This window comes from Ptychodera flava, chromosome 1, assembly GCF_041260155.1.
Source record: "Ptychodera flava strain L36383 chromosome 1, AS_Pfla_20210202, whole genome shotgun sequence".
Classification (NCBI taxonomy): Eukaryota; Metazoa; Hemichordata; class Enteropneusta; family Ptychoderidae; genus Ptychodera; species Ptychodera flava.
In genome coordinates, this window is record NC_091928.1 from 27,936,986 (window position 1) to 27,961,870 (window position 24,885).

General features: G+C 39.8%; 2 protein-coding genes across 2 annotated transcripts; one reads left to right on the top strand and one right to left on the bottom strand.

Moving 5' to 3' along the window:
- The first annotated feature begins 52 nt into the window (after window positions 1-52).
- LOC139143810 (adhesion G-protein coupled receptor D1-like) lies at window positions 53-3,685 on the top strand. The gene is made up of 5 exons (XM_070714378.1): window positions 53-138; window positions 1,120-1,272; window positions 2,240-2,408; window positions 2,963-3,046; window positions 3,533-3,685. The coding sequence occupies exons 1-5, from the start codon at window positions 53-55 to the stop codon at window positions 3,683-3,685; spliced, it is 645 nt and encodes a 214-aa protein (XP_070570479.1).
- A 5,831-nt stretch (window positions 3,686-9,516) lies between these two features.
- On the bottom strand, window positions 9,517-12,715 carry LOC139134172 (tripartite motif-containing protein 2-like). The gene is made up of 2 exons (XM_070701092.1): window positions 12,491-12,715; window positions 9,517-11,618 (listed from the first exon to the last, which is right to left on the bottom strand). The coding sequence occupies exons 1-2, from the start codon at window positions 12,683-12,685 to the stop codon at window positions 9,609-9,611; spliced, it is 2,205 nt and encodes a 734-aa protein (XP_070557193.1). The 5' UTR covers window positions 12,686-12,715; the 3' UTR covers window positions 9,517-9,608.
- Between the last annotated feature and the right edge of the window lie 12,170 nt (window positions 12,716-24,885).

A 24,885-nucleotide genomic window follows, 5' to 3' on the forward strand; every position in this document is an offset into this window, starting at 1 on the left:
AGTGTCCGAATTACCTTAAGGCCAGTGAAGTCATGCCTGATTTGATTATATGATGGCGCTCTCCATTGCAGTTTTGCCGTTGATGCTTGTCGTCTGCTCTGCCAGCATTGCACACGCTCAGTACGGTTCTGACAAGAAGTAAGTGGGACTTTGTACCGTATGCAATCCGATTAAAGTTCATATCTAGAGATGATGGCATTCCCATCTTTGCTTCCATTTCAGTGCTGTTCTCGCTAGCTGATAGCCGACTAACAAAGATGAATGTTCGAATACCGAAAGCCGCTAGTGCAATTATGCAATGCAGCTCGAGCGTAGAAACATCGCCATCTCTATACATCTAATTTCTAATCAGATTGCATGTAATGTAGATGTTTAGTAAAACCAATGAAGCGATGTATGAAACGATAAAAAGCCGTTCAGCTGTTGGTTGTCAAACTTGACAAAATTGCGTGTAAAGTAGATGTGTAGTAAAACTAATGAAGTGATGTATGAAACGATAAAAAGCTGTTCAGCTGTTGGTTGTCAAACTTGACCGTACATTTTGGCAAAATAGCACTGATAAAGCCGAGAGGCATTTGACAGATGACTGCAAGTATTACAATTCAGTATTATTTTAATTTGATAAATATCTGTAGAGATACGCATCATGTAATGATGTATAGGAGGCGCTATCCTCATTCAAATTGTGTGTATGTACTAACTTGTATATTTATGTGTACATTTGAGCCACATAAAGTTGCCGGTAATGCTTGCTCTGCTTGTGCACCGGTTTTACAATGTATGCAACTTTCTCAATCATATGAAATTGGCTAACATTCGTGTCAGTGCAGACGGTATGTTTAAATACGAACGGGTACGTTAATGGCTACATCAGAAAAGAATTTTATTCCGGATTGAATGGATTCGTCGACGAAAACGTGACAAAACACATTGTGCTGATGAGACTAAAGATTTGAATTTGAATTTGAATACATCAAGAAAAAACAACAAGGACACTTACTTATGGAGAAAACGGTTGAAAATATTGTCAAGAGTTTCTGTAACAGTGATTGTATGTGAAAGCTATTCAAAACTATTATGCTTTTCAACATTCTTTCCTTGTATTGTTATTTACTAAAGCTGTTGGCTCACGACAGAAAAAGGCGCAATATGGGCGTTTCTTGGACCAGTCCTCGTCATCATAGCAGGCAATACAGTAATCCTTGGAAAGATAGTCCGTGTTATTGTGAGTTTGAAGTGTAACACCAATGAAGAAAAACACGCAAAACTAAGGTGAGCGTCGACGTTATGGTTCTTTCCGAAGCCATAGAGACAGTAGCAAATTAAGATGTTAGGATAATATTTTATGTCATCCTTCTCTTTCATCATTTATATTTAGCCAAAAATAGCTTGTGTTACTAAAGATACGATTAAACATTTTTCCACTAAATTTTGAGTGACACATTAAGCAAATATTGAATGAAAAGGTCACGCGGTTCTTCATAAAGCTTTACATGCCATCATCTTTTTCACCCAGCCATTATTACAGCTACCATCGACATCGTCGTCGTTATCATCATCATCATCATCATCATCATCATCATCATCATCATCATCATCATCATCTTTATCATTATCATCTTTATCATGCATCACCATCGTCGTCGTCATCATCATCATCATCATCATCATCATCATCATCATCATCTTCACCATGCATCACCATCGTCGTCGTCGTCATCATCATCATCATCATCATTATCATCATGATCATCATCATTATCATCTTTATCATTATCATCTTCATCGTGCATCACCATCGTCATCATCATCATCATCATCATCATCATCATCATCATCATCTTTATCATTATCATCTTTATCATTATCATCTTCATCATGCATCACCATCGTCGTCGTCGTCGTCATCATCATCATCATCATCATCATCATCATCATCATCATCTGCGTCGATGTATGGAGTGTTATCGATGTCCAAGTAACCGTTGTCACTGGTCAAAATGGTAAGTATCCAATTATTTTGCCCTTTCAGTACCGACAATATCTCAGCAAATATATGTCTCAATTGTTGTCCAATATACCATTACTATCAGATCAACGTTTGTGAAATATTCACCATCATCATCATCATCATCACCATCATCATCATCATCATCATGTTGCGTGGTGGTTGTTGAAAGACCAATAATGTTCAGGCTGGTCACACCTAACAGATTTAATTTCTTTATAAATTATTCAGATCCAGTGCCAGGGCAACGGTGGTTCTCCTTCCTCTTCTTGGTCTTACCTGGGTGTTTGGCATCCTCTCCATCAATTCCCAAACATTGGTCTTTGAGTACGCCTTTGCAATTCTCAACTCATTACAAGGATTTTTCATATTCCTCTTCTATTGTATCGGAAGCTCCGAGGTAGGTCTAAATGTATCATGTTGCATAATACATGAAATGTGCGAATCAAAACACGGAAACCTATTTTGATTATTTCCTACGTCGTGTCGTGCAATGCTTCGAAAGTTGGTCCAAAATGACTGAGTCGAGTTTGTACTCGCACAAATTTTGAAAGCTTTATCATTTTATATAGTTATGAATGCTTTCCGTGGTCTCATGTGTGATTACACATACAGTCATGTTACTTCGAAAGTCGATTTTGTATGTATCTAGAAATCGTCGCCAGAAGCCTCTGCATACATCGAGATCACAGGCTTTATTATGTGCTGTATGCGTATATGTGTACGATGTGTTTGATAAGCGTGGAACAGTGCTCCAAGAAAATGAATTTGACATGTCCACACAGTACAAGCTCTTGAAACACTGTCCTTTTAAAAGGTAGTGACGTTTGATGTGAATGTATAAAATTCCGATAAATAAAGGATGTCTTAAATTCGGTATTTAGAAAATAACATATCACTTCGAGAATTAAGCATGAACTCGCTTCAGTTCTGAAAATTGTTTCACACTTATAGGTACGGAAGCAGTTGATACGCCGAAGAGAAACCCACCTTGCAACTCAAAGTATCACGTTCTCAAAATCATCTAGTATCACCAAGGTATGTAACAAGAGAGAGAGAGAGAGAGAGAGAGAGAGAGAGAGAGAGAGAGAGAGAGAGAGAGAGAGAGAGAGAGAGAGAGAGAGAGAGAGAGAGGAGAGAGAGAGAGAGAGAGAGATTTAAATGAAAATGAATATGTATGAGAAGGTATTTATAACCAGTTGAAGGCATGGGTCAGGCGTCAGATTGTCTTGCCAGGAAATTTACTTACCCGGTACTAGATTACAATTTTAATGGAAAACAAAAGACTATGACACCTTCATAATCTTCTTACAAAGTAGAACAAACTCGATCTCCGGAATCGAGTCCCGTACCTTTAAGTAATAAGTGTTGAAGTCATGCTTCTTTGGGCTTTTGGCTATGTTTAATCGGTTTATGGAAAATCTATTTTACAAGGCTGAAGATGACACTGTGAGATGTTTAGGATGTCATAATGATCCAGTAAGATATTCTCTACCCTGCATTTCATCTTTTCTCCCTAAACAGACAACTGTGCGTCGACATTCTGGTCAAGTTGTTCTGCAGGACATCGGAGAACAATCAGACGCCACAATCAATCCCGACATGCTCAGCAATGTGTCGTTCACCGATACAGAAATTTTCAGCACTGGCATCGTAGCGATGCCTCAGGGCGAATGATATCGAAGGCATCGTGTTGCTGCTGGTACGAGCTGAAGCTGATACGCATGCTCCGAAATACACACTGATTTTGCCTGCTGGCCCGATTGAATATCACACAAGACGATTCGCGTATGCATTTCGCTTCTATTTGTATCTACACATGGCCAGTGCAAAGTAGATGAAAGTTTCATTAGATAAAATGTATTACATACCAGCAGGTCATTATGCGAAAAGTATAACAAAATATTCGGTATTAGTACATTCCTTGATTTCACACTTTGGTTGTTTCGATCTTTCACAATATCAAAGCCTCAAGCTTCAATTCTGTCTTCCTGACCCTTGACATTAGTCGACCCGTACTTTAAGGTAGTATGTGCCTCAAAATTGTATGACTTACGCTTAAAATTTGCTGGAACTTTCCTTAACGAAACCATCAAACATACTCTTATCAAAATAATGAAGAATGAATAATCATGAGGGTCCTCTTGCAAGGTTTCGAACTTAAATAGTGAAACAAATAACTTTCATACAATTTTACAGAGATTTGAAATTCAAAATGGCTGTCATCCCTATCATGTTCACGCCAGGGGAATTACTTTTTTAATTTTTCACAAAAATTCGATGGTGAAAACTTGACTTACTCAATAGCATAAAAATGAGCCCCTAAAAGTCATCTGGTAGACCAGAAAATGTAAAACATTAAGAGTCAGAATTTCTGTCCTCAGTGGCGCATTCTAATACCGTTGAGGTCTCATTTTTATTCGAACCGAGCTAGTTTTTATCACTGAAATCAATCGCTGCCAGGATGACTCTTATTGCTATGGAAAATACTGTCTGAGGTATGACTACCGTAAGCAACTTCAAACGCACACTCATGTCTTCTTCTAAAACCAGACGTCCTTCAGCGTTTTTGCCTTGCTGCGTTAAATACATTCTTTTTTCGTCAAGCCACCGTGAAATTGTCACCGAAATCCTCTAACGGTTCCGGATCCATCAATTTTCGCTAGATAAAATACATCAATAAATATTAACAACTTTCCTGATCGGCAAACGTGAAAGCAACTTTAATTTTTTATCATATACCCGTCTTACAATTTGAAATTATAAGCGTGCTAATATGTTTGTATGTACATTACTACACGAAGCACTCACTCCACAAGGAGAGAATACCACCGTAAGGACACTTCGATAAATCATCTTCTCGTTTATATTCTGTTGTTGTGTGTTGCAGAGTATTTTGTATGTCATTGTCGGTCCTATGCAAAGCGTTGGCTGTTACAACGGAGTTGCAAAGTGCATTTATGAGCACCTGACCGGGAATGACAGGAAAATGTTTACTGAATCCTTTCTCAACACTCATACTATCCATACTTCATCCCCTACTCCCAGGACTAGCAAAAGTGAATACAACCCAAAAGTAATACAACCCAGCTGCAGGGGTGAATACTTGAACCCTAATTAGAAGTGATGCCGTCCATGATCCTGTAACTGATATCAGTTCCATAAGGCGATGTCAGCGGATAAGAACTGAATATTGAAAAAGTTTTTTTGTATGTACGTCATCGTGATGAATACTCGCATGGACAGAGTCGGACAATGTCGATTGGCACGAGCAGAAAAGCCATTAAATGTATTACAGATAAATAAATAAATAAATAAATAAATAAATAAATGTTTCTTTGTTCGCCTTACCACCTGTCTCATTATGAACTGAGTGGTTCTAGGTCAGAAAATAAATAATTTATTGTTTGTGTGTTTGTTTGCCTAAGTGCATGTCTCGATCGGAATGGGCAGAGGCAGAAATTAATAAATGAATATATTTGTTTGTTTGATTGACTCTCTCTTGAAATTCTCTGTCAAAAAGTAAATATAAAATTGTAACTGCCTGTGTCGTTTGGAATAGCTCTGTGTCAAAATAGAGAGGTGGAGCGAGAAATGAGGTCTGAAGTGAAATCAGTCTGGCGTCTAAAGGGAAGGGGAAATATGCGTCATTTGATCTCAGGAGGTTGATCGTCAGAATTACGTTGTTTTTCCAGAAAAGTCAGAGCTTGAAAACTGAATCTAAAGTGGAGACAACCAATACAAAGATTAGCGACATACACTTTGAATTGTATTTGCAACAACATAACGTTTGAGCTTACGGTAATTTATGATAGATGATAATGTCTCTCTCTATATATATTGTTCTATTACCGTATAATACGCAAACAAGACTAAACTTTGATCACGACGCTGCAGTTATGGGCATAGACATTGATCTGACCAAGTCGCGACGAGACCATTCCTATACTTCGCGATATGCACTATGGTCTGACACGTGTAAGAGGAAAACGAGAGCTGATATCTGCAGGTTTCTGGCTGCTGGCAGTGCTAGTGTATATAGTGCGGGTGGATTTCAGGCTTAATCGCGGCCCGGTAGCTTACACTAGATTTTGCAGTGCGAGTAGAAATAACAATTTTGCAGAAACGAGAACAAAAGACCTACAGGAGTTTAGGAACTTTAACGCAGATGTACAGCTTCTTAGAGTAGTGTTCCGATGAATATGGCAGTTGATAAAAGAATTCAACCGCCTGATTTCTTCTGTTAACTGCACGACTTAAAAATTAAGAAAAAATGAGAAAAAAATTCCGACCTACATATACCCATATTTTGAAACGCATAATATCGGAATCACACATTTTTTTTGAATTTGCTTTACAAGTCTCACTATTGCTCTCCTTAGTACATGATTCATATCGTTTTGCAGTCAGATTATGTTACAGTTTTTTCACTTTCTCAATGTGTAACCGTAGTTTATTTGTTTTTATATTTACTTAAGTTGCTCGATTTTTGTGTCTTTCGTTCCCTTTTGGCTCGAATTCCTTTCTCATGCGAGTACGAGCATGGTTCCTCGGCAAGAATAGAATTCATGGATTCCTTCTACACGCTGAGCAGTAACCTTTGCTGGACAAACTTTGCTCGTCTTTCGTGGCTACAGTGAATTCGTTGTGACATCTACACCACTCTAAGGTAGAATGCACCTCGGGGACACTTGTGTACAATTTTATCTTCACTGGAATTTCTTTCAGTTAAAAACAGATTTTCAATGTTTCATTGTGATCTTATTTTCAGTTCGTCTAGTCTGACGACATGCAAAGTATAGAAAATTAAAATTTTCACTTGGATTTTATTTTAGCGGAAAAAAAAAAACGAAAAATAAATTCCAAGTGAAAATAAAATATTTCACAGTATTGGGACTCCCATATTTTCACAATGTCTTTCTGATCTACCACTTGTGGGGCTTATTATATACTTATTGGAGTATGAAAAAATTTAACGTCGTAGATTTTCGAAAATCAAAATTTTGTTTTGCCCCATAGAGTTAAAGGGGGCGTTCACCAAGGCTAATTTTTTCATATGTGCTGACGTCTGGGTTGATTACTCCGGAAAAGCCATTTTCTCCGTTCATAACTGGTGCGAATTTTCACAAAAAAGCGAAAAATATTGTGGCGGCAGATGCAATTTAGGGCTTCATCAAGGTACTGTATTTTGAATCAGGGAAAAAGCGCCAAGCTTGGAGCTTTCGTCACGTGTTATGGCACAGGGGCTCATAAGTGCCTATTTAAGTCAATATTACAGCGTTTTTCTTTCTTTTTCAATGTTACAAATAAAGCTGAAGAGCACAACATTTGTGTAGCTGTCTTTTGTGTAGCTTGTATTGGCATGTATAGTGCGCCCTCAATGGGGAATGTGATCATATGTAAATACGACCTTTAGTTCCGTGACCTCTAGCCAATTCCTCTGGCCATGCCTTCTGGCCACGTGTACAGACGTCGCTGTGTTTACTGTACTATAGTACAGTAAGCATAGCGAGGGCAGGGCATAGTAGGCATGGCTAGAGCCTAGAGGTCACGGAACTAAAGGTCACATTTACGAGGACGCACTATACATGCCAATACACGCTACACAAAAGACAGCAACACAAGTGTTGTGCTCTTCAGCTGGATTATTTGTAACATTGAAAAAGAAAGAAAAACGCTGTAATATTGACTTAAATAGGCACTTATGAGGCCCTGTGGTTGACGCCAGACTTGTATATTTGCATAACATAGACAATAGTTATGCAAATACGCACAGCCTGGTGTGAACGTAAATGACAATGCCATACCCACGAGTGATATGGTCCCAGCCATAAAATGTTATGAAAGCGCCAAGCTTGGCGCTTTTTTCCACTCATTCATTACTTTTCTCCGTTTTTGCAAAAAGCGCGCGAGTAAGAAATGGCGACAATTGCTTTTCCGGAATAAGCGACACAAAAGGTAGCACGTTTTTAAAATCAGCCTTGGTGAACTTCCCCTTTAACATGGGAATGGCGGCCATTTTGAATCTCGAATATCGGTGGCCGTAAATGTACGGTAATTTTTTGCAGTACTAAATCCTGCACGGCGACCACACAGTTGTATTTTAGATTATACAAGAGAATGGTTGAAAGTTTCATGGAGGAAAGCTTGAGCAACAGTTTTCACTCAGTCGCGCATGCGACCTTAACTGGGAAAATGTAGTGCCACCGTCCACGTTTCACATCCATCGTGGAATATTTTAAATATTCCACATTTTGAATATTCCATATTTTGAGCATTGCATCTGAGAGATGATCACTGCTGATGGCAAAGAAAACACGGACATCGCACAAAATAACAACATTTTCGGCGGCAAAATTTATTTCTGATACCGGGCGTACATTTTACGCTTTTGAAAATAAACGTGACCGTTATCTTCTACAAGTCACTACAATTAGTCGACATGAGGTCAAACTTGTCATACACAGAAATGATTGTCAGTGCACAGGTTTAGATACAGTGGAATTTGATCGAGTGTCCGTTTTGCCTTGCAGAGATCGACAAGTCTACATGTTGCCTCATCATTAGAAAAGTAAACATTTGCAACAAATTGAGTCTTTGATGTTAGATTATACAGCGCGCGCGGCGAACGTTTCCCATACACTGTCTAGTCTACAATCATGACAGTCGTTTCAGCATGCCACTCATGCACAACAAGCTTGACGCCACACTATAGCTATAGCACATCATCAAAGTTTTCTTTCAGCTAATTTTGTGTACTTTGATTTGGGAAATACAACTCAGATAAAACTCATTGGCATATTTTTCTCGAACAATCCTCAACATCAACCGGACTGACGCTGGGCGTGTATGATGTCGTCCGGGAAATTAAGTGCCAAAATACAGTGAATTATTTCAGAAACACTGGGTGTGTTATTCAATGGCGCAAAATGTACCGTGTTGATTGAATTGCACTTGCATGTGCAAAATCAACACTTTTCTTCAAGTCTATTTGTAGCTCAGAGAAGTATCAATTGAGAAAATTTCATTTTAAGCTGAGACAAAAGAGAAAACGGGATTAAAGTTTCATGCAGGAGTGTTTAGCATTTTCTGCTTGACAATATTCAGTGTTGTATCGTGTCAAACTTGTTGATAGAGTAGACTGCACTGGCAATGCTACAGACTGCATGCTGAAGGAACTGTTGTCGTGATTGCTGACATCGAGAGGAGAAGAAAAGTTTTTTTTAAAGAATTACTTGTTTCTTCATAATTTTCTTCCCAATTTAAAAGTAACCACCTAAAAGGAAACTGGTTATGTGCATGTAGTGCAGTGTTAAGCTTGTTGTGAGTGACATGCTGAAACGACTGCAGTGATCGTGACGAGACTGTGTATGGGAAACGTTTGCCGCGCGCTGTAATCTAACACCAACCAAAGACGAAGACTGAATTTGTTGCAAATGTTTACTTTTCTAATGATAAGCAACATGTAGACTTGTCGAGCTCTGCAAGGCAAAACGGACACTCGATCAAATTCCACTGTATTTCCAAGGGAAAGGAAATGTCTGATAGTGAGTCAACATGCCCTTGCAGTTCAGTGGAATACAAATCCTGACTTATACATTTACTGTGCAAAAACTTTCACGCACATGTTTCCCGTGTCAACTACAACGACTTTAGCGAATGGTTCGTCCTCTGTTACACAGATACCTTGAGGATTTCCCAGACTCCCATCATCTACACGACAGAGGAATTTACCTCCAGGTTCGTACTTGACAACTCTGTCATTACCGCTATCCGAGACGTAGATGCAGCCGTGTTTATCCACGGCCACGGCACGGGGATCCAATAGCTGACCCGCTCGTCTTCCTTTGGCGCCAAATGCATACAGGAAGTTACCGTCTCCGTCGAACACTTGCATTCTATGGTTGCCGCTATCTGGTGCATACACATTGCCTTCGCTGTCAGTGCAGATAAGCCCTGGACTAGAAAACTCGCCCCGTTTGGTTCCAGCCTGACCAAACGATTTGACCACTTTTCCATCTCGGTCATAGATAAATATTCTGTTTGAAGACCTGTCTGTGACGTACACTCTGCCGTTAACAGGACTTACAGCAATACCACAATAGGATCTGTCTATCGTGCCAAAACGCTTGATCACTTTACCTTCCTCGCTAAAGACTATCACTTGCTTGCCACTGTTGTCTGCGCAAAAAATGTTACCATTCGCTGTCACTGCCGCATCGTATAGTCCCGGTTTTCTTGACAATTTTCCATACGTTATTGTATTGAGAAATTTCCCTTCCATGCTGAAAGGTAGGAGTCCTCTACAGCCGTGATGGCAGGCCAAGACGTCTCCCGTTCTAGTGAGTGTAACGCCGTACGTGTAGGGTAACTGGCCCTCCCCCGGTATCGTGCACACCAACCCTTTCTTCCGAATAACTTGTATCCTAAATGGTGAACCCTTCACTTGTTTCTGATTGACATATATTGAGAGTGCGTGTTGGCCCAGAATTTTGGCGCGGGTTCTCACAGACAGTTTGCCGTTCTCATTATTGACTACTGTCATTTTCTCTTGGACATTGCCGGGTGACGTTACAACAGCATCGACTTGTTTGATTTTCTCATTGCATTTAATTTGTGACGTTTCGTGAAGCGCCTCTAAAGTAAGAGAGATTTCTTCATTAATTCTTACGAAGTTTGGTATGTCGACCAATCTGTATACGGTTCTGGTTGTCTCCAGCATGCCTAATTTCTTCTCCTTGCAGAAATCGCCATACGGTAGAAACATCATGTAATCATTTTCGACTGGTTCGACAACCGTCTTCAATGTCAGCAATTCTCTGCCTTTGGTGTCAAGTCCCTTCTTTGCTGTCATCAACTGCGCGGCGTTCCCATAACGCACCAGATTCTCGGCGTATTCACTCGCGGTGACGACATCATCTTCAATGATTTCTAGTTCTTTAATCTGAGAATTCAGGTGTACTTTTCTCTTGTCGTATTCATCTTTGATTTCAGCCAGACGTTTATCGCCATCTTCCTGAATCAGACGTGTTACATCTTCGATAGTCTGTCGGATGTGTTCTTTCAGTTTTTCTGTTTCTCTTGTGAAGGTCTCATCGAGAGATTTTGACACAATTGTTGCAGTCCCTTTGCTGTCCTTGGCTTGATTTCCTTTCATTTTCACTTTGTCGACGGAGGCTGTTAAAACGTTGGTATATTCTGCAGCAGCCTCTGTAATGCATCGGTAATGGTGCTCCGGTTTCGAATGGGCAAGAGCAGTGCACTTCACACATATCGCCTTTTCACAACTGTCGCAGTAGAACTCTATTTCGTACTTCGGGTGCTCACAACAGTGAAGAGGTGCTTGTACGGAAGCGGGATCAACGGACTTTGCAGAAACATAGTCGTCCATCATTAGCATACGATGAGTTCGCGTCGCTGGAATTCGTTGGTGGGTAGTCGCACAACTTTCACAGATATCCATCGAACACTCGATGCAGTGTTTAACTGGGTCCCCTTGCAGACATATCCCGCAATTTTCTGATTCTGTCAAGACGTTCTTTGAAAAGAATTCAACCAAATTGTTCAAGAAGACGTTATTGTCAATGCCAGACACGCCATTGTCAGGTACCTCGTTAGACTTGGTTCAAGTCGGTGAATTTAAAAAAAATAAAACCATTTATAATAGTTTCTCTTGTGTCTCTCCGATTTCGTACAAACCTATCCGGAATTTGGCAGCTCACGCCAGGTTTTCCCAGCGATTGAATGCGTCACGTTTGAGTCTGCGCAGTACTGAGTTAGTTTCTGCCGGATTCACCGACTTGGACTTCTTGCAAAGTACAGGCGGTGAGACGGACTGTGTACACAGTGACGTAGAGCTAATACAAAATGATTGACTGCCCCCGCCGTTATTCTGGCCAATAAGAAGAACGCATGCTAATAAACCTCTGCATGTATTAAAAAGTTTGTTGTCATCCACGCGTGGTTGTACATCTCCGTGCAAAGCTAGACATCGAGTACGTTTTATATCTGGGCGAATAATGGCATCAAGTTCGTACATCAACTGCGTTTTACAACTGATCGGTCGACCATCGCTAATCATGCGAGGTTACCAGAGAAAGCTTGTTGAGAGTTACATTGAGGGAAAAGATGAGTTCGTCTGCGCACCAACCGGCAGCGGAAAATCACTGACATACGAATTCGCCCCACATTGTTTTGATTTCCATCGCTTTGGGCACGTAAGAGAACAGGCTACAACTGTAAGGACGGTGTCTTTTTCCATCCTTGAATAACCGGCGACGATTTTCGCATTTTGCAACATGGGCCCCACAAACAACACAGATATTTTCACACGGGTGATTCCGGGTGAAACTCCGCTGTATAGCGTTCACTCCACTCATCGCGTCCACTCACGCGCGCGTTTCACATGAAAGCAAAATACAAATCATTGCGTTCACTCCACTCAAACATTCACAAATCACAGACTTGAACCAAGTCTAGTACCTCGTGTAAACGCCGACATATTGGACACGTTATAGCGTAACAATCTGCTGCCAGCTTACCTAAACACGGCCCACAGAAGCTGTGTAGACACGGTAGAACTTTAGCGTTCTTGTATCGCTCTGTACAGATCCCACAGAGTAGAAAACTGTCGCCGATTTCCTTTGGAAACGTGAGCGTCGACTCCTTGACTGCCATTGCGGTTTGTAAGTGACCTTTGTACCTTTGTTTGCAGATGGGACGCGGTCTTTTGAATGTATGCCCTCAACGGCAGCGGATCATCTCAGATTGGAAAACTCAGTGCAGGCGTAGACCCTCGAGAAACGCACAACCCAGAAGGCAAAACACTTGATTTTGAAAAAATGTCAATCCAGTCCAAACCCATTTTCGTTGGATTAGATACTCCATGAAAATAGAAATAATTTTTCTGACGATTTCGTTATCCGACGTATTTTCACCTGACTGGAGTGAGTAATTTAAAGAAACTGTAACAGTATTTTGTCTTGCTCCACTTTTGCCCCGGCAAGTTAAAATGGTTCATGCCTTTCGTGCCATGAAGTGCGCCAGCAACTTAAGTGGAAACGACCGGTTCCATGCTGAATGTGATTGTTGTAAGGCATGTCACAGAGTGACGCAAACTATATATGAAAAGAACAGCTGTCGATAGATTGTTTAATACATGTTCACTTGCTGTTAGATAGCTGCACTGGTGCCTCTCGCATATTGGCATATCAAAGAGAGGTTCGTCAAATTCTCGATCGGATTCGAACTGACAACGTATATGTTACGTAGTCACCTAGCGAACATATCATTGTCAAAGCCGTTCAGCTAATTTTTGTATAGTATAACTAACTTCAGCGAATATTGCTGGAATCATCTGGTCAAAGGAAACATGAGAGTAAAAAAAATCACTGAATTACATATGATGCACTCAGGAGAGAACAGAAAAGCAGGAAATCACTGAGAAAGATTTTAAATACTATAAGCTTAGTTTGCAACAACCGAATAACTTTGACGGCAACACTGCGCCTGATAACTGCACTCATCGAATATAATAACCCTACCAGAGCTCTCTGACGATATGATGATATTTTCCTGAAAGTTCCACGTACTGGACTCCAATTATACGGCAATCGTTCATTCTTGACAGCTCAGTGCTGCTAATGTAAGCTTATGGTTCAATAGACTGGGTATGCCTAGTCATATTCGTTTTACATCAGATACTGAAGTTCTCAAGTCAAGACGAAAGACCTACCCTTGAAAGATTATACTCACGCAACATCGTGTGTAAAGCGATTTTTGGGTACCATGTGCTATATAAATTTCTCACAGTATCGTGTATATCAGCCAGAGCAAGAATAGGGCTCAAAATAACTTGGTGCACGTTCAGCGCACTGTGGATGTCCACGTGTCACCTCTGTAAGGGCGGGGGACCAGGGCAAGGGTAGTACCATACCAATGTCACGCTGAATGCAGCATATTATATAGTTACCTGAACCTGAAAATGCTACATCATACCCAATGCTGCATTTTTTCCTTGCCGTTGTTCTTCTTGGTCGCGGCACTTTTCCTCTTCCGGGTCCTTTCCCCTCAGCTTTCAATCTCAATGATATATTTTCCTAACAGCAATTTTGTATGTGTTCAATCAATTTCATATCAGAGCTGAAATATCTTGGTAGTAAAGCCTGTAAAAAATACTGCCGGTAACAATTTTACAGCACACCGTGACATGACACGACCTATTGCTGATACTAGCGCGCCCTCAACGCCAATTTGACATCCTCCTGACTTTTGCACTCGCCCTTGCACCGTGAAAAGTTTTGCATCAAATCTCTCGGTAAGGGCAGATTTGAAATGGGTTTCCGAAAATTCTTATATTGACAGTACAGGATGAGTAATTAGAAATTTAGTAAATAATAGTGAAAACATGATGATCTACAACACATTGCGGCATATCATTAAGGGGCCCTCGATCATAAAAGCTGACGCAATGATAGAAACGCGATTCCTTAATTTATAGGGGGTAGGGGTTAGACTCCTATTCATTTTTCCTGCGTACAAATCGCAATAAGGATTCTGATGTAACAAATAATAAAAACAAAATTCGCACTATGAAACCATTCAAGGTCTGACGTCAAGTTTGTTTATTTACATTCATGTATAGATTTTAATATTATAGGGCTCAGCCCTTGGTGTCGCGCCAGGGGTTAAGATTGGTAATGTTATTTGTATTGATTCATGATTCATGATAAAATGTAATTAATTGTTACTTCATAAACGTTTATATGACAACTATGCCCAGTTTCCTCCGATGTAAGCAGTTCACGTAGGAAACCCTGCAGCAGTGCAGGTATAGATTTTCTGTAACGTGTAAAAATTTGGACAAAAATGGCAATTTTACAATGATAACAGCCTATTGCGTTAAACAAGGGACGTATTATGCAATCATTATCATTGCAATGGTAACCGCACTGCCCATCTTCCATTGCAAGCTGAAAACTATAGCGTTCCGTCTAAAAACTGGCATCTAATTATAGACACAGGGGGCGCTTTTCTAAAATTCAATCCAGTATTCTTTGCGTATGCCGCTGTTCATATGCACGACAGTTTTCTCCCTTTATCTATATTAACGATATTTTGTATCAGCGACAAGGTGCATAATAACATTTACTGGCTAATGAAAGAGGTATATTTTATAAATGGCATGTTATATAATAGTAATTGTTTCGTATTTGTTTATTTACGAGTACTCAAAAAAAACATGGCGGCGCCCATGGAAGAAGGGTACACTTCCGGTTATTCGCATAGTATATTATGAATATGCGCATGCGTAGTCAGTAAGCCGCTGGCGCGACTATTACACAACATGTGATATTCCCTATACACAGTAAAGAACACACTTTTCCTGAAACAAATTTCTCATTAATTGGGGTTTCCTTTTTAGAGAGGAGGGTGGACTAATACCAAAACAAAGGAAATGCGTTTCTAATGCGTCCGCTTTGATGCCTGACGACCCATAACAAAGAATACCACGCACCATATGGAGGGCCACCAAACGTCACATTGCGCGATATGGGTGAATATTAAATACAAAAAATGTCTGGCAGCCATTTAACAGGACAACAATTTTATAAGAGAGCACAAACAATGTTTAAGTGGTTCAGTGGAATGATTGAACTGTACATAAGAGTAGCTCAAAGTCACTGCGCAATATGGTGGTCATTAGTGCCGCTAACTTGTGCCATTGAAGAAGTATGGTGAGAACCTAGGCACATGTGTTACTGGTTGATATAAAATAAGTAATCCTGTGTTCCAAGAATCCATTTGAAATTAAACTCCGGGAAACTGATGTACACTTGGCCCACACAGAACAATTTCACAAATCAAGGTAACTTAGGGGTTGGGTATCTCATAACAATGGGAAGGCCCCCCTAAGTAACTCAGTTGTTGTCGTAAGGAAAATGGGCCGGAGTTGTTAAGGTGAGCTGGAAATTCTCAAGAACACAATTTTGACCTTTCATCACCACAATATGTAATAATTGACTCAATATGTAATACTTACCCAATATGTAATAACACTTAACCCAATATGTAATACTAACCAAATATGTTATAACACTCACCCAATATGTAATAAAACTAAACTTGGAGCATATAACAATAAGCAAAACAAGGCAGTATTGCTGAAGGCAATGAGTACTTGGGCCGTGATAGAGTAATTTTGAGGACAATATATACTACTATTCAAATATGGCCTTGAATTTCCTCCTGTCAATTAGGCATTTGATTAACTGGTTATTAAACGAAGCAATGGCATGACAACGGCAAAATATGTCTAGCAACTTTTGTGGAGTTTGAGGCAGGGGTTCTTTATTTCGAGTGGAAATTGCTTAAACTCCTTAAATATTCAAATTACAGCAAATTTCTTTTGTTCTCGATGGTACATGTCTATTAGATGGGCATATATTTAGATTTCTACCCTATAGTTATCCCTATATACCAAAAATCGGACATCCAGCTCTATTGGCTTGCTCAGAATTAGATATGCACATAATTAATGAGGTACAATATGTGGTGTCATAAGGTGTCCCATCATACCAAATATGAAGGGTGTAGCACTTGTGGTTACTGAGTTGTGGACAAATATATATATTTGAGGTCAAAGGTCATTGAGGTCACGTGACATTTTGTCAAAATAATTGTATTGCTAAGTTATTCCTATATACAAAAAATCAGACCTCTAGCTCTATTGGCTCGCTCAAAATAAGATATGCGCATAATTAATGAGGTACAATATATGGTGTCATAAGGTGTCCTATCATACCAAATATGAAGGGTGTAGCACTTGTGGTTACTGAGTTGTGGACAAATATGTATATTTATGGTCAAAGGTCATTGAGGTCACGTGACATTTTGTCAAAATAATTGTATTGCTAAGTTATTCCTATATACAAAAAATCAGACCTCTAGCTCTATTGGCTCGCTCAAAATAAGATATGCGCATAATTAAGGTACAATATATGGTGTCATAAGGTGTCCTATCATACCAAATATGAAGGGTGTAGCACTTGTGGTTACTGAGTTGTGGACAAATATGTATATTTGAGGTCAAAGGTCATTGAGGTCACGTGACGTTTTGTCAAACAAATTATATTGTTAACTTTTCCCTATATACCAAAAATCAGACCTCTAGCTCTATTGGCTCGCTCAAAATTAGATAGGCACATAAATAACGGGTACAATATGTGGCGTCCCATCATACCAAATATGAAAGGTTTAGCACTTGTGGTTACTGAGTTATGGACAATAATGTATATTTGAGGTCAAAGGTCACCAAGGTCACATGATATTTTGTCAAAATGTCTGAGATATCTGCGTGAACCGATGGACTCACTGATGGACTCACGGACGGATATGACCCAATCTATAAGCCCCCTGGACTTTATCAGTGGGGACAAAAAACTGTGTCACTGCATCCTTTAGGCAATATGAATACGATGAGAAACTAAATTTTATTTTCTTGACCTTATACATGGGAGTCTATGGAGAACTGCCTTATACATGGGAGTCTATGGAGGTGTAAACTAAAAAGTCCTCTAACACGGCCAAATTCGATCGCATTGTGAAACAAATCGACTTGCATCTGTATGGGGTTGGGTACTATTCTTGTGCAAAGTTTGAAAGAAATTGACCAGGGCATGTCTGAGATATCTGCGTGAACGGACGGACGGACGGACTGACATGACCAAACCTATAACTCCCCCAGGACTTCGTCCGTGGGCACTAAAAACAACGCAACAGTTATTACAGCTACACCGGCGGTAGGTTGTATCCAGAGCCCGTACGGTCTGCCGCCGTCGCTTGAAAACAATCTCATAAACCTGGCCATATGGCCAACTGTGTATGGACAGCTGGATGCTTGACTTCCCGGAGAAGGCGAGCTGTCACGTTCAAGCTCAGGACAGGTGCAGCCAACGAACAATGCACTTTTAAAGGGGTCCTTACTATGGTACGATATACTGTGCAGGACAAGTAATGTGACCTGACTAATTTTAAGTCAAGAGGGTAAATAATTAGCTGTTCATAATCTGCCCTCCCACTGAAAATTTTTCGACTTACCCTGCCGCACTCAAACTTCAATTCATTTTTACCCGCTCTCCCCCATACTTTTGCCTATTTCCCCTTCCCATTGTGCAAGTTTGAAGCTCCCCTGCCCTGTGGCGAAAAAAACTTGCCGATTTCCCCTGCCGTGGAAAAAATTCACCTAAAAATTTTGTCATTCCATTTCCTCTGCAGACATGAAGCTGCCCTACCCTGTGATGAAAAAAAAACTGTCGATTTTCCCCTGCCCTGAGAAAAAATTTCCCCTGAAAATTAACATTCCCATGCAGACACATACTGCCTTGTATTTGGTTTCCATCTCGCAGTACATAGAGTGAGATGTGGGGTCAATCAATAGGCTAAGTAGTCTGGGTAACCTTTAAAGGTATAAGTACTTGCACTGTGTCCCCATCCCCGGAAATACCATAGCTGAAATTCCCGTGTCCCTGTTTTTAAAGTAGCTTCCCCTCTCCTCGTTTTTCGCCAAGCCCTGTCCCTAGGACAATCAACCAATATCTGCCCTGCCCGATAAAAAACACCAAAATTTGCTCCCCTGCCACCTAAAAATATGTCCCCTGCCCTAGTAAAATTAAAATTTCCCCTTCCCTCAAAAATTGCTCCCAGAATAGCTTTTTCGATGAATAGCTCCGTTGGCTGCACCTGTCAGGATTATTTGTCGATCAAATTTCAGTAAATTTACCTCACCTAAATGAAATTTTGTCTAAAGGCTGAAATTTCGCCGAAGTTTGACAAAATTGCATCGATTTTTCAGGTTCATATCCGACATTTTTGAGTTTTGAGTGCAGACAGAAATAAGTTTTGAGGCAACTGATGGCTGCGACCCCATGTTGACCTCTAGCCCTGCTATGTGCTACAGCTAACACACAGCATCGTACGCAGGGCTAGCGAGAGTTGCCGACATCGACGGTTATTTACGAGAAGTGAATAAAAGACTGTCATTTTTGGAAGCGATCGAGTAGCTGAGGTAGGCTGGGATACGACTTGGGCCCAAGAACGCTGAATTTCGGCAGTAATTTGGCTTTTTACGTCAAGTCCCAAAATGGATTTGAAGTCACCGACCCTAGCTACGTACGGGTCTTTGCAGGGCTGTGGTGAGCGGGGCGATTAGCTGTAGCGGAACAAACAGCATCGTACGCAGGGCTAGTTGACCCCAAGTGAAAATGTGTTCGCGATCAAATCTTCCTGTATTTTTTTCAGAATTTTCGACAAAATCATTGCTTCTTAAATCTTTTGTAAAATATAAAATACTAAAATAAAAATGCGATGTGCCATGTCTCCAGATTTCTAAAATATCGTTCGTTGACCGTTCGACGGAATACTCATTTCGCAAACTTGTGACGCAGTTGAAATTCAATACTGACCGCCAAACAATCTTAGTGAGACGAGATCATTCTAGACATCCTCCAAATTATCCAACCATTCGCGTTAGAGTTCAGCTCGCTCAGAGTATCATAACATTCTTCGGCCTTCGTTTAGATCGACCCTAATCTCTCCCATTTAGGAAATAAATACACAAGCTACCTTGACAAAACTTCGTGCACCATCCAGGACCAAACGCACTACAAATCTGTCTTGACGTCATCATCTCCTTACATGGTAATCGGCATACCGTATTTTTTAGCAAAGGAGACACAGAATACGTCGGAGTATTCAGTTTCAAAACGTATTACATTGTGTGATGTTGTCAAAAAAGGTAATGTTACTGCAGTGGTATAAATTAGAAAACACAAAAGTTCAAATCAGTTTATTTTGGACTAGCTTTACCCAACATTTCATATTGTTTCTTATGCCAGATTTGACCACGTGCTCACTGGCGACCCCTTTACATGCAAATTTTGTGTCAAATGGTGTGTTCTCCTGGAAAAACAAACGTACGATTTCTATATGAAGGAGGCAAAATTTGCCCTCAAAACTCGAAACCACCCCTTTATGGGGTGTACCTAGCTATTTTGAACGAGCTTCTCGAATCTGCAGCTCTATTTCGAAATGATGGTCTGGTTTTCTCAGCTCAAGGATAAGTGTTCTCCATCGCTGTGGGCATTACTATTCTCAACTGGGGTACAGTTTCCAGTCGTAATGTTTTTCATTGTGTCCGGAATATAAAACCTTTCCTTTTTACAATTTTACTTTGATTAACACTAGTCCACATCTTGTCAGCGATTAAACATGTTTCAAGTTTAAATGTTAAATTCTGGTCTCGAGCCCTCTTGTTCGACCAAACTGAAATTACCCCTCCCACTTTGGCTCGTCCAGTGGGTGTAGCAAGGGTCGTGCCATCGCCTAGGAAACGGAGGGTGCATTAATTGTTGCATTTCGATGCACATTTTGATTATATTCAGAAGATTTTGTGGCAAAAACTCAGATAGAGAAGCATTAATATTCACATCTCACTTATTCAAGACTGGCTGAGAGCAGCACTTCCATTCAGTAACATCATTACGCCATTTATTATGCCAAGAAAGATGAAGCCAAGACATTTTGCCCTCCTGGTCTCAGCCAGAAATGGTTATACCTTACAGAGTTTTTTCCCACGGAATGAAAACAAATGTACTTGGGCTGAGGCCCAAGTACAATAATACAAAAAATGCCTAATAACCATTAAACGTCCCTCTGTAGCCAAAAACACTTCAAAACTTTAGATGAAACTGAAGAAGGCGATAATTATTGAGTTCAGTAAACTTTCAAAAAAGCTATTATACCCAGGAACCATAAGCAAGCCGTCGGCAAGCATTTATATTTTAATTTTCATTGTGCCTTAATTTTCTCACATTTCTTTTAATCATTTAACAATAATTTCATGACGAAAGAAAGTTTCACCAATATTGCTAGTTGCTGACCGTACAACAATCAGAAAATGACAGCAATGGTTCATATTTTACTAGTTTGGATGTTTCAATGCGGAACTTTTGTGGCTGTCAACATCAGGGGTACCTAAGAAAGTGTAGCTTTTGAATGAAAACGATAGCTTTGACACCGTGCAGGATAGCTTGGGTAGGGAAACGATAGTTGCTGGAATGGAATCCGTAAGTTTGGTCGTCTTGAGGGCATAAAACAAGCCCCCAGTTGGCTGACAGCAAAAGCAGTGGTAGCGGCGGTAAATATTTTACCCGTTTCCGACAAAAAATCAGCAAGCTGTGTTGTGTAAGATGCTGTGTTCAGTGAGGTTCAGGTTCGATTACACTTCTGTGCACGTGAAGTTTCTGCCCCCATTTTACAAAACTTGCAGAGAAATCACCGTTCCCGTTTTCGAACCGAACACAAGCTATTAGGACGTCCTATTCTAATACGCGGTATCCTACACAACAGAATTTGGTAATTTTGTTGAGAAAACGGGTAAAATCCTTACCGCCGCTACCATTGCTTTTGCTGTCAGCCATCTTGTTTTACGCCATTGACATCAAAATATGTTCAAAGCTATCGTTTTAGATGACCAAACTTACGGATTCCATTCCAGCAACTATCGTTTTCCTACCCAAGCTATCCTGCACGGTGTCAAAGCTATCGTTTTCATATTCAAAAGCTACACTTTCTTAGGTACCCCTGGACATTCATAAAACCAAAGACGATTTACGGTAAATATAAAAGCAAGTACTTATATATTAATATGCTGTGTAAGATTACAACATTATGAACAAATAAACGCAAATATTATCCAGACATAAATGTGTCGGCAGTTAAATAATAAGTATAAACGATACAAAATAGCTCTGAGAGGCTGAAGTGACCAACTTTGATTGAATGAGAATAACCTTTCGTTATAAGGCTTACTTTACAGGAAAGAAAAATACATTTATTTTGGTATACTCCAAATTATGTGCCCATACGCAATATTTTAGGGTTAACCCAATATGTAATTAATCATCTATTTTGGGTTCACCAAATATGTAATAAACCTTCTATGCGTTGTCTGTGGAAAGTTTATTACATATTGGGTTAACCAAATATGTAATAAAGTCCCCATAGAGAATGCATGGGAGTTTTATTACATATTGGGTTAACCCAATATGTAATAAAGTCCCCATAGAGAATGCATGGAAGTTTTATTATATATTGGGTTAACCCAATATGTAATAAAGTCCCCATAGAGAATGCATGAAAAAAACCCTGATTGTTTGGTGGTTGCTCGAAACATGACAACAGTGGTGATGCATATCTACATTTTATTTTGTGTATTTTCTGAACACGCTTTTTACAAATCAATTGAAATTTAATTGTTTGCCGAGGGTGTGTCAATGATTGCCGGGCATGTTTAGTATTTAGCACTTTGCTGACCAATAGGATTATCGCCATCTTCACTCTCAAGAAAACCAGAAATGCTGCGGGTTGTGAAGGGGCGTGGTCATGGTTGTTATGCATATTTTTGTTTATTTAGGGCAGTATTACTCCCAAGTTTAGTTTTATTACATATAGGGTTAAACGTGTTATTACATATTGGGTTAGTATTACATATTAGGTTAATTATTACATTATTGGGGTGATACATCCTCAGCCATTTCAAAAAAATGAACAATCCATTAGGTTTTGGAGAGATCGGTGATTTGGTTTTGTTGTTTTGATTTCCGTAAAACAAATAAAATGGCAGTTACGGTAGCTCGCCTGCATTCAAATGCAGTAAACGGCGTTTTCGCACCTTACCAGTCGCCTGATAATAAACTTTTAGGCTGCGTTCACAAATAACGATTGGGGGGGGCTGGAGGAATCTCGATTGAAATCTTATTTTTTTTCAGATCCCCCCCTAAGTACCCTAAAAATTTTCAAATGCCCCCCCTCTATATGGTCAAAATTTTTCAAGTCCCCCCCCCCAAACTATCACAGGCTCGCATATTTGTAAAGGATGTGAGCGCAGAAAAAATAAACATGTGTTGCGCCGTTCTGCTCACAGGTGTTCAACACTACCTGTATTAGCACTTTGTATAGTCATATTCCCAAGGCAAGTTCTTTAAATGCGTCAGTGAATTTTTTAGATTTATTGGTCTAAAAGCCAACTTGAGTTAATCCAACCCTGGCCAGGTCAATTGCTCCTGTTGAAGAGCACACAAAATGCAATCATGAGAGAGTAGGAAAATTGTGAATTCTGGCTAATTGCTGTATTGCACAGTGACCTACCAAAAATTGTTTCAAAACTACAAGACCTATATGAATTAGATGCTACTCAAAATTGACAATACCGGAAGGTTAAAATATTCCATCAAATAAATGTTTTAATCTCTGAAATTTTGGGTGTGATAATTGCAAATTTGGTTAAAAAAATAAATAATTCCATTTGGTCACATATTTTTTTTCTTTTAGTCTTTACTATTCAAAGGCTTACTTCTGTATCATTTTATAATAAGTGAGTGAAAATTTAGAAAATCAAGCATGGTGACCCCATCTTTTTTCTTTAATATTTGACTATTCTCATATGCCAGAATTCAAACATTTCTATGTTTTCTTCCATGTGTTGCTCTCTGGCCTGATCTTGTGTACAAGTGAGTTTCACTGTCATGAGTGTCATTTGACCAAAACTCTTCTTCAACTACCATGTACATCAGAGTCAGAGCTGTCTCTGTCACTGTTCAGGTATGCAGTGACAGTGACACTGCAGTAGCAGGGTAGTATCTGATAGTGACACTACCCATAGGCAGTAGCTGTATTAACTTTGATAATTTTGGCAATATTTTTGTTCAGTTTTACAACTGCGTTCTTGTTCTACTCCCTACAGCATGTTGAATTGTCCAGTATTCAGCTAGCTATCACAGCCTATGTATGTGTGCCATGCATTTGTATCACTGACAACTGACTGTCAGTCTGGACTCCATTTAAATTATCACCAAATACATATTTTTATTTATATATACGGGCTTTGTCGACAAACTAGATATTGTGTGTTTGAGCATGCTGTAGGGAGATAGCAAGAAACTGTAGTTGTTATATTGCATAGAAATATTGCAGAAATCATTAACAGTTGCAGCTTCTGCCCTGTTACGAGGCTCGTTTACTTTTACGACAAATCACACGTTTAGATTTTTTTGAGATAAAAGTCATGAAATGTGACAAAATGGTTCTAGATTTTGTTAAATTATTACTAACATTACAACATTTTGATGACATAAAAAATGGTATTCATTTTTCATTGAATTACCAACAAAAACTTGGAATTGGAAAATGTAAAACTCAAAAGGGACCCAAAAATTTTCAAGTCCCCCCCCCTACAGGTAGAGCAAAATTTTCAAATCCCCCCCTCCACTACCCCGAAAAATTTTCGAATCCCCCCCTGAATTCCTCCAGCCCCCCTAACCGTTTTTGTGAACGCAGCCTTACGACAAATATCACATGAAATGTGGTGTTTATCTTGGTGTGGGGGTGGATAGTATTCTAACCGAAATGAAGCTCTACAATTACAAACACAGAAATCTTTTCAAACCATGAGGCATACCGTAACAATACTATAGGGACCCAGGCGTTTCGAATTCCCAACAACCGGTGTGTGGAGGGACGGTGATTATTTCTACTCCTATTAAATATCAAGCTTTGAAGGCAGTGAAGGTTGAAGTATTCTTGAAAATCAAATGACAGTGTTGTGCATTCTAGTTATGCGTGACCGCTCACAGTGGTCTTTCTCCGATATGGCTAGGCCCGTATGTGTTTTCGTCTAGTACGCCTGAGCTGACGATCGAGTATGTTGGCGATCGCGATTTCAGGGTTGTTACTAAATATAGCTGCACACGCGCGACTTTCGGACAACGCTGCCTAATTGAAATCGGACAAACTTTGTTGTTGCATGCGCGGCTGTTGTT